The following is a 15966-nucleotide window of genomic DNA, read 5'->3' as shown; positions in this document are numbered from 1 at the left end:
CCCTTAAAGTGGGCATAAAACGGAACTAGCAACTGTCTTATTGTTCCCGTTGTGACGCATATCCGAGTGAAACGACTTCTGAAATGAGATAAAATGTAGGGCAGGACTTGATTTTGTCCATCAAGAACTGATTGGATCATTTGAAGTTGCCACTTGCTAATTGATGTCATATTTTTCCAGGCCTCACGCCATTTCAAGTGACCGGAAGTTAAGAGAGATTTCGAGGTTGTTAGCGTTTTTGATTAAAGATTATTTTTAAAGAAATCCCACAATATTCAATAAAAATTACAGATTTAATTTTAATTTTAATGTAAATGTTTAAAGTGCATATAGTGGTGTGCATATAAGATATAATTTCATTAAATCAGACTTTTCTATTTTTTTATTCTAAGTTTCTGTTTTACTTCAATAAGTGCTTAATGTACAAGGATTTATAAATAAATAATTATATTACCCTGTACGATGGTAATATAATGCTTTTAGTTACATGTAAATATGATGATAACCATTCTGTATTTTAATAAAACACCATCTGATAGCATCACTGTAGCACAGTTGTGTTGATCAGTAATGTGCAGTCATTCTGTAATAATGGTGTTGTTGATCTTATCTTCTGCCAAGACTGAATCGGTGTCTTGATCACTTTGTTCTTTGGTTTGTCTATCAAGCTCCACGGGGTACTCTCAAAACTCAACACTTTTCAACAGACTCTCTCGTCCTGTCTTTCTCTCTCTCTCTTTAAGTCTCTTTTCTCTCTGGAGGTTGTTTTGCAGGTCTGCCAAGTCCAGCTGAGCATGTTTTCAAGTGAGTGAAAGGACAGAATTATGCACTAGTAAGCATGCTCACAGCTGGCCGTTTGGAGGGTCCTTTGATCTGAGAGGAGGGTGTGCATGAATGCCCGTATTGTGTGTGCGCGGAGCGTGTGTGCGAATGCGTGTACGCGTGTTTGTGTGTGAAAGAATAGAGAGGCCCGGGTCTGGGTTAGAAGAGATTACACCGCATGCACGTTGGGTACTAGCTGGCTGAAGAAAATAGCCTGACGCTCTTTATTGGCTTAGAGTCAGATGTGTTGTCCTTAAAGGGATAGTTCACCCGAAAATTTACATTTTGTCATAGCTTATCCTCGTGTCGTTTCAAAACCATATGACTTTCTTCCACCCAAACTTGTCACATTTAATTTTACCACATTAAACATTTAGGAGAATTATAACATATTAGGTTAATCAGACGCTTTTTTTTTTCAAAGCAAGCTATACATTTATTTATCAGTATGTGTGTTCCCTGAAAATCAAACCCTTGAGTGTTGCTGTGATCCACCATTTGAGCTAAAGGAACATATACGCAATTTTGTTTACCTAAATACTAATAAAATTGTAGAACTGTAGTAGAATGATCAATCTAAAGTCACCTTAATATGTTATGCAATTTTTAGTGGGCATGCATGTTCAAGCATTTATTTGTGTTTTTTTACAGGTCGCAATGAATTAATCGCCAGATACATCAAACTCAGAACAGGAAAGACAAGGACAAGAAAGCAGGTTAGTTAATGTTACAAAGATATTATACAGTAGTGCCCAAAAGTGATGTCTTGGGAGAAATGTGTACAATGTTTAGTTTTAATGCCCCTCATTGTTAGATTAAACCATCAAAATATGAGGTGAAGAGTACACAATGGACAAAACACTATGGGGCAGTTTCCCAGAGAGGGTTTAGATTAATCCAGGACTAGGCCTTGGTTATTTTAGGACATCTAAGTAGTTTTTACAAACAAACTGTACAAAAACAATGCGTGGTGTGTGCATCTTGAGACAAAGTAATGGCATTGATATATGTTAAAATTTGTCAGGGCAAGATGTTTTTACATTAACTCTTTCCCCGCCATTGACAAGTCATCTCGTCAATTAAGAGAAAACATTTCCCTGCCATTGATGCTTCCCTGATGAGTTTTTAAGGCAATCTGTAATTCTGCTATTATCCACTAGATGGCTTATTATCCACTATTAACCAATTTATTAAAAAACTGAAACAAAAACTAATTTAATTAATTTTAAACTCTGTGTATGTTTTGATCATAGTTCTGAATCTGATCTCTAACAAAATTACTTTACAAAAATGCAATTATTTCAGCTTTTTGCTTAAAATGTGATATTTTTAAAGAAACCTACCCATATTTAACTCATTCCCCGCCAGGCATTTTTTGAAAAGTTACCTGCCAGCATTTTTTTTTTTTTTTTTGATTTTTGTGGTTTAAAATTAGTAAATAACGCTTTGGCTTCAGTTTTTTCATAAATTGGATAATTGTGGTATTGCAGATTAACAAAATTTAAAAATAGAAAAAGAGAGGTCCCGCACACTATCCACTTGCAAAAATATAAATAATTTAATAAATTATTTATATTTTTGCAAGTGGATAGTGTGCGGGACTAGCCTGACGTTGTCATACTCAATTCTAGTCAGAATTTGAGTCTGATACCGCTCCATTGAGCTATAATTATGAGGCGTGTCTCAACCGAAAAATGCCTCTGCACTCAATTGGATAGACCTACGACCAATCAGAGCAACGGGGTGTGAGACGTATGTTGAAATGACGTATTTGCAGCTTGACCGAACTGCTAGTTATTTCGTTACAATGACACACACTACAAGTCTGAGTTAGCGAACGTACATCAACACCTACTATGTTTACAACATTTCATTTATATCACATTAAGTCATCCAGTAAGACTATCTCTTACCATTTGTACATTAGTTGAACTTCATCCACAACGATACCCATTACGTTTGCTTGAAAAATATCCGAGCCTAGCATGTCCCTCCACGATTCCGGGCTTCCGAAAAGAAGCTGGCAACGATCGCTAATTATATCCATCTCGTCGTGCACACCGAGTTGCATCGCCGTGATACCCATTTCAGTTGCTTCTTTAACTTGATCCTTCATAAGTGCGACAACTTTTGCCGAATCCCGTAGGAAGGGCAGCAAAAACATCAACAAATGCCTTGCTCGCGTTTCTCTGTTCTTCTTTTAAAATCAATGCTCCGTCAATATCTTTTAGAACAGACTCAATGTCAGAATCCACACATCTGATTTCTACCGCGGCAGCCATTTCGTTGTAAACAGATTGAACACACGCGCTCTTTGGTGACGTGGTTGATACGTTACTGTTGATCATCTGTCCATCACAGGGGGGCAGGGTTTCATATTTTATTGAAGCTTCCCTGGACGCCGCCATTGCTTAGCGAACACCCATCTGCTGTTAGCATCCCATTGACTCCCATTCATTTTGGCGTCACTTTGACAGCGAATAACTTTACATCTGAGGCGTTTAAAGACTCCATTTGTCCATTAATTATTTCTAAAGAAACACGAAAATGTATAAAAGGCTCCATTACCATGTATCTTACGTTATGTCCCAGTAGAAGCAGTTTTTTGTAAAAATAGGCTAACGATTGCGTCATAACCTGCGACTTTCTGTCGCACAGTAGAGAAATTACCGTATGGACTGGGAGAGAAGCTCACCAGCAAACTTTAACTGACTATGAGGCAATCGGGTGGACGTGAAGGCATAAAGTCCAGGGAGATTACTAATCAGAATACTAACCAAAATGTGCTCCTGTTCACGCTCGCCGTCTCTGCAAAATTCAGTAGGTGATTCAGATTTCCCGTGGCACGGCTATTAGAAGACTTACAATTGCCAGACAGGTTGCTCACGTGACATCCACGTCATTGAGCTCAGTTTGAGTCTGCGCAGTACGCTCGACACCCAGGAAGTGCGTGCTTCTAATTGACTTCACTTGTCTCCGTTGAATCCAATGGGGTCGCTGTGTCCATTTCTTTTACTGTCTATGGTCCATCATCGTATAAAGCCCGCCCTCACAATTTGATTCGTCGGCCAGTTTTGGAACTCGCATAGTAGCTCCTCAACGGTGAAACCCCAGACCGATCTTCCCGTTTCTCAAAATGTTGTGGGCGGGGCTAAGATCGGCTGGCACCCAGGCTAGTGCGGGACTTCTCTTTTTTTATTTTTCAATTTTGGACTTTCGAGTCCTGCTCTCCTACGCACCTGTCGCACACAGGTGTGCGCCGTTTATGTGATTGTATTTTGTTCATTGCAGATTAACATAAAAATTCATCAGGAACACTTTTTTTTTGCAAAGGTTTTCTCTAAATTGACAAGATAACTCGTCAATGGCGAGTAAAGAGTTTAGAGGTTATAAAAAGAAAACAATTTGAAGTTCCTTAATTTGATATATTAATAGAAGACAATTTTCCTGGAAGGCATTTTGTAAAACTTTTGTGAAAATAAAAAAAAGCTGACAGGCAACCTTAAAAAATAAAAAAAGGCTGGTGGGGAAGAGTTTGGGAGTTCAAACATGCAACAAGCCCTGTCCGGGAATTGCCACTAAACATTTAAGGAATTTATTGGATAAATAATTTGGCATAAAAGCAATCACAGCGTATTACAAAATCTGTGTTTTATTAGAATATACAAAAAATACAGAGAAAAACTAAAAGCTCACAGGTAATAAAGCAAACATTGATTACAATTTTATCTGTTATTATTATATTTGTTGATCCTCTTTTATGGTAATATTTTTAGAAATTGGTTTTGAAGTTATTTGGTTTTCGTCTTTATAAACGGTTTAATTTTTTTGCCAATCCTCCTTGAATTCTTCTCAAAGCTGAGCTTTAGTTTATACTCCAAACTGCAACATTCATACCAAATTTTTTATAGATCTTTAATAACATATTTGAGTTTAAGGCGAAGATGTTAATTGTTCAAAGTTGGACATCACTTTTGTTTTGGCTACTACTATATTGTGTTTTGTATATATTTTATACATCATTTTTCTCTATGGGATTTTGAAGACTTGAGAAAATAATAATAATAATAATGTTATTTTGATGCTGAATTATATTTACTTTGAGGCATCTTCATCCTAATGTTTTCTCGCTGGCATTTCACCTTTACTGAAGCATACTTTGCAACATTAAACACCTGTTGCTTTGTGTTAAATTAATCTTTACAATTTGAGTTAATATGATTAAAAATGAGTTTTACTGATCAGACACCTTTCATCCTTCTTCTCTTGAACAACTGATGTTAAAGGTTGTGTTAGATGTTCAGTTTGTAATTAAAGGACATGGTTTTGTGCCTAATGGCAGGAAGGCTTTCATCTCCATGGTTACAAAATGTTCCTTTGTGTGTCTGTGTGTGTGTGTGACCAGGTCTCCAGTCACATTCAGGTTCTTGCCCGACGGAAATCCAGAGAATTTCACTCCAAGCTAAAGGTACATGCCAATCTCGTGTTGGACACAGTCTGTTTGTTTAGCATGTGTGTGTGTGTGTGCTTTCTTCGGCCATATCCGTAGTGAGCATTGTGTGAGGACGGGTGCCCTGCTGTTCGGCTGTCCGTAACCTAGATTTCCAGCTTGTTACTGCCCTTCTTAGTATGCAGTCGACTGGCTAACTTCTTTTCTTCTGCGTGTTATCTGTTTCCTTCCTGTTTGGCACAAATGTCTGCTTGTTTGGAAGGACAAGCCTTTGGCCAGACATTGCACGAAATATTTGACATGCCCCGCGTCCAGTGTGTGATTTACGGCTTGACTTGAGCACGCTCAGGGTGAATGTATGATTTATAAAGCAGTATGAGGGTCAAATTCAAACCTTAGGTAAAAAGCAACTTAGCATTTATTTGTATGATAATGCACACGCATCTATTTACTTTGTATGTTGCATTTTTAGTCATACAGATGAAGTTGTTTATGGATTAAGACAGCATGAATGTTTTAAGGCTGGTGTTGTGACCCACTGTTAAGGGAGGAGGGGTTAAGGGATCATGTGTTTGAGCAGCTGTGGCATCTGGTGGTTAAACAACGAATGACAATTCACTTACTCAACATTTCCACGTAGCTGTGATGTCATTTCACTACTAATATTAATGCAAATTGATTGGCTAACAAAGTATTTTAAAAATGTGAAGCACCATTGAATAACATTATTAAAGATATCAAGGTTATATTTACACACAATGTTGTTTAAATTACGTAAGATGATTTTATGTAGAAAACAGGAAATCACAAAAAATGACTTTAGCTGGATTTTTACAGACTGGTTAATATTTTTATCTGTAGTGTTTTTATGTAAGTCAATGTAACTGGTTAAGTTTAAGAATCTTGTGGAAAGTTTTGTATGCAAAGTAAATATTAAGAGCTTGTTTTAATTTCTGCCTTGATATTTTCAGATTCAGAAGGTCAAAACTCTCCAATTTAGTCTGTATAATATAATGAAATATAAACATTTAAATTGCAATTACTTATTCAGGTGTTAACAAAACAGATTAACCTTGGTGAATAACACAGCTGAAAATTATGCCTTTCTTCGTATGCTGAACTGTTTTTGAACTGTTTAAATAGAAATAGAAGTAGCTAAATTTTTCTCCGTATGTTGTTGAAGGACCATACTACAAAAAATGATGCGATCAACAGGATGGCAGCAATGTCTTCTGCACAGATCGTCTCGGCCACGGCCATCCATAACAGACTGGGGCTGGCAGGGATCCCACGACCCACGTTGCCTGGGGCAGCAGGGGTAAGACACCCAATATAGCACCTTAAAGGATTTGTCTATTTTCTTAAAAAAAAATCCAGATAATCTACTCACCATCATGTCATCCAAAATGTTGATGTCTTTCTTTGTTTAGTCGAGAAGAAATTATGTTTTTTGAGGAAAACATTCCAGGATTTTTCTCATTTTAATGGATTTTAATAGAGCCCAACACATAACAGTTTTAATGCAGTTTAAAATTGCAGTTTTAAAGGACTCTAAACAATCCCAAACCAGACATAAGGTTCTTATCTAGAGAAACGATTGTCATTTTTGGCAGGAAAAATAAAAAATTTGCACTTTTAAACCACAACTTCTCGTCATCCTTCGGTCCTGTTACGCACCAGCGTGACCTCACCTAATTGTGTAGTGACGTTGAAAGGTATAAAAGTGCATATTTTTCCTGCCAAAAATGACAATCGTTTCTCTAGATAAGAACCTTATGTCTGGTTTGGGATTGTTTAGAGTCCTTGAAACTGCAATTTTAAACTGCATTAAAACTGTTAAGTGTTGGGGTCCATTAAAGTCCATTAAAATGAGAAAATTCTGGAATGTTTTCCTCAAAAAACATAATTTCTTCTCGACTGAACAAAGAAAGACATCAACATTTTGAATGACATGGTGGTGAGTAAATTATCTGGAATTCAGTTTTTATTAAATGGACTAATCCTTTAAATCCATGAGCATTTAGCACAATAATTTTTCATGCATCTGTAATGTCATTACATTCGTTCTTTCCACATAAATGGATTTTATATAATGTGTTATTAAATACCGTATATATTGTAATTTGTAACTGTATTTTTTCTTGCTTTTCAAGTTTTGGCAGGTGTCAACAGGACAGCCGGGATCATCGCAAGAGTAAGTATATATAGCTTAAGTTACGCTGACTTTTAGATCCTGTTATATTTGCATAGATAGAGCATATAGATTTAGGGGCGTTTTCCCGGACAGGGTTTAGATTAATCCAGGACTAGGGCATTTAAGTAGTTTTTCCAAACAAACCTTACAAAAAAACAATACTGGGGTGCATCTTGAGACAAAACAATTGCACTGATATATGTGTAAGATATGTCAGTACAAGGTATTTTTAAATAAGGCAGCTCAAACATGCAGACTCCAATAAGATCGGTCCAGGAAACCGCCCCATGGTGTTTAAAAGTGTAGTAAGTAACCTCTGCATTTAATGTGACACCTTGTCATAATTGTCTTTTTTCTTAGCATTAAGCCATTCACGCAACAGAATTATCCAATCCAGACAGCCACAGCCATCACAGGTGTGTATATTCACAATTATATGTCGACTGTAAATGTAATTATGTTTCGGGAACGTACATGTTTGTTTATGTGGGACTTTATACGAATCATACTTTATAAGCAGTGTGCGTTCTGCTTTTAAGACCTCATTTACTGAGACTACATCAAATATTTATACTTTTTGAAATCCATTTGTCACACCGCAACACCAAAATATAGAAGTAATGGATAAATGGTGGCTATAATGAAAAGAACTTAAAGGAAAACACCACCATTTTTCAATATTTTACAATGTTTTTACCTCAACTTAGACGAATTAATACATACCTATCTTTTTTCAATGCGTGCACTTAATCTTTGTACAGCGCGTCGTGAATGTGTTAGCATTTAGCCTAGCCCCATTCATTCCTTAGGATCCAAACAGGGATGAATTTAGAAGCCACCAAACACTTACATGTTTTCCCTATTTAAAGACTGTTACATGAGTACTTACACGAGTAAGTATGGCGGCACAAAATAAAATGTGGCGATTTTTTAAGCGAATAAAAAATGAGAACTATATTGTATGGTGGAAGAACACCTAGTTTCGTAAACTAAGTGCTCTTCTCATTTGTAAAATAAATAAAAAATGCGCACAACAGAATAATGCAATATTATATTGGCATATGATATTTTTTACTACCAAAAATAACTTTAAACTTTGTATTAATGTCTTTATCATATTAACACTGACAACCGTAGTAACATTTTGGTAAACCGCATATCATCATATTTTATAACGTGTTTGTGTTTGTGTGCAGCTTACGAGTCGCCGACACCCCCATCAAACGCAAGGCCGGCTTGGCACGGGCGGTCCATCGGCACCACCAAACTACGTCTGGTAGAGTTTTCAGCCTTCCTGGAGCACCAGCGGGACCCAGAGTCGGTGAGATTTACAGCTTTACAGCAGACACAGTGACAGAAAAGCTGTCTTTATCCAACAGCCTTGCTGTCTCTGAAATAAAATTGCTTTTCATTTACACTACCAAAGACGTAGATTTGTAACATGTATTACAATCTTGAACCTGTGACCTTGGCATTACTCCCTTAAGTGTTAAGCTAAAGGCAAACATCTCTTCATCAGTCATTTTTATTTGTGCTGTATAGCGCTTTTCACGATACACAACCCAACTTTTCTCTGGCTATGGTTAAAAAAACTAAAAGCAAAATGCATTGGTGGATTAAAAGTAAAAGCTGAGAATGATCTGCACGTGGTTATGCTTGTGCCCATCTCATAGCTGACCCATGTAATCTATCATGTTGGCATCATCTCTATAAAATGGTCGTCCCTTTGGTTTGCCATGACAGCAGCTATTAATCTTCTGTAAGCAACAATACAAAAAAATGAGTCACCTTCTCAATACAAGTGTCCACTTACACAAACTTCTCTTCTGTCGAATGTACCGGATTTAAATGCTTCATTACTCAACATTTGGGGATGGGATTATAATCAATAAAACTATAAAAATATATTCTTGCCTTGACAACCAATATCTGATGCAGTTTTTCTTCAAAAGCCTTTTAAATTCATTTTCAATAGCCTGTGATCTAATTACAATCTCTCTCTCTCTCCGCAGTACAACAAGCATCTGTTTGTGCACATCGGCCAGACGAATTACTCGTACAGTGACGCGCTCCTGGAGACGGTGGACATATGTCAAATCTTCGACAAATTCCCAGAGAAGAAGGGCGGGCTGAAGGAGCTGTTTGGAAAAGGTCCACAGAACGCCTTCTTCCTGGTCAAATTCTGGGTATGTCCAGTTACATTTCTCACTTACATTAATGTATTTGGCAGACACTTTTATCCAAAACAACTTCAAACGATACATTGTATTAGCTTGTGTGTTTCCTGCAAACCCAAAGCAACCTTTGCATTGCTAAAAGGATAGTTCGGCCAAAAATGAAATTAAACCCATGATTTACGCACCCCCAAGCTGTCTGAGTTGCATATGTCCATCGTTTTTCAGACAAACACATTTCGGATATTTTAGAAAATGTTTTAGATCTTTCAGTTGATTAAATGTAATGTTACGGGGTCCACGACCTAAAAGAAAAGTCCAAAAAAAGTGCGTCCATCCTTCACAAATTAAATCCAAACGGCTCCAGGATGATAAACAAAGGTCTTCTGAGGGTAATCCACGCGGTTTTGTTGTAGAAATATCCATATTTAAAACTTTATTAACGAAAATAACTACCTTCCGGTAGCGCCGCCATCTTAGACTCCTCTGTATTCAGGAGAGAGTATTAGCGTAGTGAACGCACTTTTCTTAGTGACGTATGACAAATTCGGAGGGCGGGGGCACAGAGCAGCAGCAGAGTAGCCTCCGTAGGCTGCGTAAGCTCTCATCCTGAATGCGGACGCGACTAAGATGGCGGCGCTACCGGAAGGTAGTTATTTACGTTAATAAAGTTTTAAATATGGATATTTCTACAACAACACCGCGTGGATTACCCTCAGAAGACCTTTGTTTATCATCCAGGAGCCGTTTGGATTTAATTTGTGAAGGATGGACGCACTTTTTTTGGACTTGAAGGTCGTGGACCCCGTAACATTACATTTAATCAACTGAAAGATCTAAACATTTTCTAAAATATCCGAAAATGTGTTTGTCTGAAAAACGATGCACATATGCAACTCAGACAGCTTGGGGGTGAGTAAATCATGGGTATAATATCATTTTTGGCTGAACTATCCCTTAATGCAATCCTCTACCAACTACTACAGGAACTATTTAAAATTTAGCATGGTTGTGGTTTCGATTCCATGGCACATGTATAGACTGAATGCATTGTAAGTCACTTTAAACTAAAGCGTCTGTCAAATGCATAAATGTAAGATTAAAGTTGTTAAAATAAAACCACAGGATTGTAGTATAATCGGTTCTTAATGGTTCGGCCACTAGCCACCAGTGTCTGTCTGAATGCGGCCAGCTGAAAGCATCAGATGTGATTAAAGTGCTGTTTAAAAGCCTGCAGTCGTGTATTTAATCCCAGCGCGGTTTGAATGTGTAACCAAACTAGTGGCGTCCTTCAATACTGCTGATGCCGAGTTAGATAGAGACGCTTTATTTGAACACCTGCCGCTGTGGACGGCAGGTGCAGGCACATGAGCGAAACAGCCAGCTACATCCTGTACAGAGCTATATAAAGTGTATTCTCTCTCTGGCATCATTCTCTAGAGGTTAATTCTTATTAAAGTCTTAGCTGGGATGCTTGAGCTCGACACAGCTGTTTTTTCTATACCTGCAAACATACGCCTTGTTTGTTTGTTGTTATTATTAATAGATGTTTTTAGTAGAAGAGCAGACACTGCATCCTTACGCTTTTCATTTCGGTTTTGTGGACACAGTCGTGGCACTTGTAATAAATCTTGTTTTATATAGCCTTGAGTTTTTTTTTATCTGCCTTTCAGTGGTGCTTGATGTATTCACTGTTTTAATTGAAAAATGTGCTAAAATGTTTCATTAAAATCATCTGAAAGGCCATTCTGGGTGTCATACTCTTATGGATATCAGAAGAGACCCTTTTGAAGGTTTAAGTGCCTAAAGATTAAGTTTACTGTTAGTGTAAAGTGCATTACTCCTGCAAATTTGAAGGTTTGCTAATTACACATGTGTTTGTTTGCCCATGTGTGCACCAGTGTTGGGTGTAATGCATTACAAGTAACGTGCATTATGTAATAATATTACTTTTCTGAAGTAACGAGTAAAGTACCGCATTACTTTTTAAATGTACACAATAGTACTTGAGTTACTTTTTCAAAAAAGTAATGCAAGTTACTTTAATTTATTTGATTAAAAAAAAATGATGTACTGAATTAAACTAAACATAGTCCCATTATGCACTCTATGTGTACACGCCTGTGTGGAAACAGTTTGAATAAGAAACTGAGATGGCTGGCCAGAGCATTTTTGTGATGAAATATGCAATTTCTGAATGCAGAACTTTTCAGTCATAAAAACACCTGCAAGGCCTGAAAGAGATCAAGCCTCAGCCAAGAAAAAGTAACGCAAAAGTATCTAAAATGTAATGTTAATATTGTAGTGCATTACTTTTAAAAGTAGCTTTCCCCAACACTGGTGTGCAGATAAAATGTGAATTGCATTTTTGTCAGCAGTTTGTCTTGTAATGCTGTTTGTTTATCAATGTTAAATTATCATCTAATGTCTCCATAGGCTGACCTAAATTGTAACATCCAGGAAGATTCTGGAGCGTTTTACGGTGTGACCAGTCATTACGAAAGTTCAGAGAATATGACCATCACCTGCTCGACAAAAGTCTGCTCTTTCGGAAAACAAGTGGTTGAAAAAGTTGAGGTGAGAAATTGCTGAGCTTCAAATTAAATAAAAAAGTCATTTAGGAATATTAATTAAATAAAGCTAGATAAAATGATGTAAATAAATCTGTGTACATGTGATAAAAATGTTGTAAAACTACATTCTGTTTCCACTGGCATCAGCAAGGCAGCTTAAGATTCAACAAATAGCTGCCTACCAGTGTTTTTACAATCCAATTATTTCTGAATGGATCAAATCATGCCATGTATTTAGAATTCATTAGATTTTTCTGAATTCAATTCAATTTTATTTATATAGCGCTTTTCACAGTTGGTAATTGTTTCAAAGCAGCTTTACATTAATAGAAGCAGTGAAAAGCACAGAAAATCGACAGATAGCATAACATAATACACAATAAGCAGCTAAATTTGCTACGGCTACGAATCAACATTATAAGTGAGCGTATTACTAATGTAACGTATAGCAGAGGGTGCTAAGTTAAGCCCAAGAAGGCTAAATAAATAAATTTGTCCAACTAAAGTGTCCTCTCTCTGCACTTTATTTAAAGTAATGTTTACATTAATTATTATAAAATAATTTTTTATTATAAAAATACTACAAAAATATTTGTGTTTATATTTCCGTTGTTTATTATTACTATTATTAATTATTACTATTAGTATTATTGTTTTTATTACTATTATCATCATTATTGTTTATTACTTTTATTTATTATTATAACTATTAGTATTTATTATTATTATTATTATTTATGACTGTCACTATTAATATTATTTATTTATTTGTTTATTATTATTATTATTACTACTATATTACTATTATTATTGTGTATACATTTTTATTACTAGTATTATTATTGTTTATTATTTTCATCATTATTGTCTATTACTATCACTATCATTGGTGTTAGTATTATTATTATCATTATTATTTATTACTATTATTGCCTATTACTGTTATTATTGTTGTTGTTTGTTAGTATTATTATTAATTATTACTATTATTTTTATTACTATTATTATTATTTTTTATTACTACTATTATTATTATTATTTATTTATTAATATTCATTATTATTATTACTACATTTCACCACTAATTTCTGTTTACCAATCACTGAAAACAAAATTTTAAAAAATTAAGGTTAAGTGGTCTCTTTCTTTCCTCTTTTAGACAGAATATGCACGTTTTGAGAACGGCCGTTTCGTGTATAAAATCAACCGGTCCCCAATGTGTGAATACATGATCAACTTCATCCATAAACTGAAACATCTGCCTGAGAAATACATGATGAACAGCGTACTAGAGAACTTCACCATCCTACTGGTAAGTCATATAAATTATTATTAAAAATAAGTAAGGAATAATTGACAACGGGCCGTGGAATTATAAGAAAATAATGCACACCCTGCGTCGTGCCTTTACGCCGTGGGTGTGCATTATTTTAAAATTATTCAAAGGACTGAAGTCAATTATTTCTTTTATACCACAGTTACCACAAACATTGCTCTGGTGCTTATTTTTAAGACATTTAAAAGGTTAAGTGTGCGGTTTACAGAAAAACATCAACACCTATTAAATATTTCTCAGCCAATCAGAATAAAGCATTCAACAGCCCCGTCGTATAACGAAATATATTTCACATTTGTAGTAAATTTACATTCACATAGTTAAATGCATGCTGTACACAATGTCAATAATACACTTTATAGTACAATACCTCAGTTATCTACAGTGCCTAAATGCATTGCAAGAGGACTCAACATTTGTAAGTAAATCTATTAAAGAAGTATGTTATCAGAGGTTGCCATGACATCTCCCACGACCCCATCATCTGACTTTAATTGTAAACTGTGGTTTATATAAACTCTGTTTTGGTCTCAGCGATTACTGACAACAACTTTATTGTGCGCTGTGGCAGGTGGTGACGAACAGAGAAACGCAAGAGACCCTGCTGTGCATGGCCTGCGTGTTCGAGGTCTCCAACAGCGAGCACGGCGCACAGCATCACATCTACCGCCTGGTCAAGGATTGAAGCTCCGCGTCACGTACGAATCAAACTTAAGAAGATTTCAGCTCCCTGCTGGCCACAGAGAGGAAAAAGTGAACAGTAGAGACTTTATATTCACTGAGACTTTAAGCCAAGGCAACTACACACAGCCGATGGCTGTAGTAGAGGACTAAAACAAGCCTTTTCGATGACTCACAACCTCAATTTAAGCGGCTGTGCCTGGATCAGTCCCACCCAGAAGGCTTTTGTCACGTTTTGGGTGGGGTCTAAAATAATTACATTTATTATCATTTTTTGTCATTTGTGTTTTGGTGTTTGTTTGTTTGTTTGTTTTCGGTAAATTGGAGGTACGGTTTTGTTACGTTATTTGTTATTAACCTGGTTGATGTGTTTAACTGACATCGTTTCGGAAGGATGTTGCTTATATAAAGTTGTATCGGTATAGTACACGCAAGCTTTTGTTTCTGTTGTGCTATCTGTTATTCTCACACTGAACACTAAGACTTTTACCCCCGGGTGTTTTTCACTCTTAGTGAATTTAACTTTTTTTAAAAGAGCATTGAAAATGTACTGTATTATTTATGTGGAACCGCCTGCCTTACGCTGCACACGGGCTCTTTCAGTGTGACATACGATTAAAGATACTAAAACACTAAAGAGTTTTCTTAATATAATTGAAAAAAATATCAGGCCACAGGAAATGTTAAAGACACACAGATACAAACAGCTTTTCGTGTATCACCACCTGTTATTTAGGTTAACCTATTGGTCAGTTTTGTTTGTGAATTTTCAATGTTTCTTTTGATTTATGATCACATTAGTGTTTTTCAAAAAGTCTTTTCCTTTTCAAATTAAGATATTACAGAAGAAAGGGAATTTACATAGCAAAATCACCAAAGCATACTGTGCCTTAGTGTCTAGCATCACAGATTTAGTCTTATTCTCCCTTGGCGTTTGTATTTTGTCCTACACATTTCAGTCAAGTCGGTCAAAGAAAAGTAGGTCTTGTACACCAAATAAATCCGTCCCATCACTTCTGTTCATACCATGGTTATGCTACAGGTGTTGAAAGTGCCTTTTGTGTTTTTCAGCTCAGAAAAGATTCAAAATGTGGACACCAAAAAATAAGTGAGTTATATTTGGATTATATCACCACAATGCCTTTGACATTTTAAGTCTTTTGCAAGCTGAGGAGAAATTAACTCTGAAACTAGATGAATGATAAATGCTTTCTCTTGTGCATTTTGCTACTGGACTTGCGGTCACCAATGCGGTCACCAACAACGCAATATTGCTTGATGGGGCAAAATGCACAGAAAACCCTGTATAGAAAATCCATGGATTTTAGTATCATGTACAGTATGTGTGGAGATGGCTGATAAGATTTTATATACACAAAGGCATCAAGAGTTACAAGAAAAGAAAAAAAAATAATTGGCTAATGGTTCAGAAATAATCAATTTTAAAGTGTTGATCTCAGTTTATTTGTCCAGCAAGATATATTTTTGGTCACCCTTGTTTTATATGTTTTGGAAAGTATCTGTTAGTAAACTGCACACTAATGTATTTAATGGCATCATGAGTTCTTGTTCATTTGTTTTCAGTAAGAGAATATGTTGTCTGGAAAGCACTGAATAGCTTTTTTACTAGATGTACTCTTTTGTCAAATGATTGTTTTCAATTGTGTGTTTTTTCGTTACATTGAAGAGATGACACAAAAAAAAACGAAATGAAAATAAACTTTTAGTGTTGGTAC

At 36.0% G+C, this 15966-nt stretch overlaps 1 protein-coding gene across 1 annotated transcript in view; it reads left to right on the top strand.

The window, feature by feature from the left end:
- The window catches only part of tead1a (TEA domain family member 1a), a 46110-nt gene extending 30144 nt beyond the window's left edge, over window positions 1–15966 (top strand). Inside the window, exons 4-13 of the mRNA XM_065273539.2 lie at window positions 1474–1538; window positions 5228–5290; window positions 6456–6590; window positions 7426–7466; window positions 7827–7882; window positions 8663–8787; window positions 9479–9652; window positions 12077–12217; window positions 13373–13525; window positions 14121–15966. Of these exons, the coding sequence (XP_065129611.1) occupies window positions 1474–1538; window positions 5228–5290; window positions 6456–6590; window positions 7426–7466; window positions 7827–7882; window positions 8663–8787; window positions 9479–9652; window positions 12077–12217; window positions 13373–13525; window positions 14121–14234 (1067 nt within the window). The 3' untranslated portion in view covers window positions 14235–15966. The remainder of the gene's footprint in view (window positions 1–1473; window positions 1539–5227; window positions 5291–6455; window positions 6591–7425; window positions 7467–7826; window positions 7883–8662; window positions 8788–9478; window positions 9653–12076; window positions 12218–13372; window positions 13526–14120) is intronic.

Source organism: Paramisgurnus dabryanus, chromosome 23 (genome assembly GCF_030506205.2).
Source record: "Paramisgurnus dabryanus chromosome 23, PD_genome_1.1, whole genome shotgun sequence".
In the NCBI taxonomy this organism is placed as follows: Eukaryota; Metazoa; Chordata; class Actinopteri; order Cypriniformes; family Cobitidae; genus Paramisgurnus; species Paramisgurnus dabryanus.
This window is presented reverse-complemented; position numbering and strand designations above follow the sequence as displayed.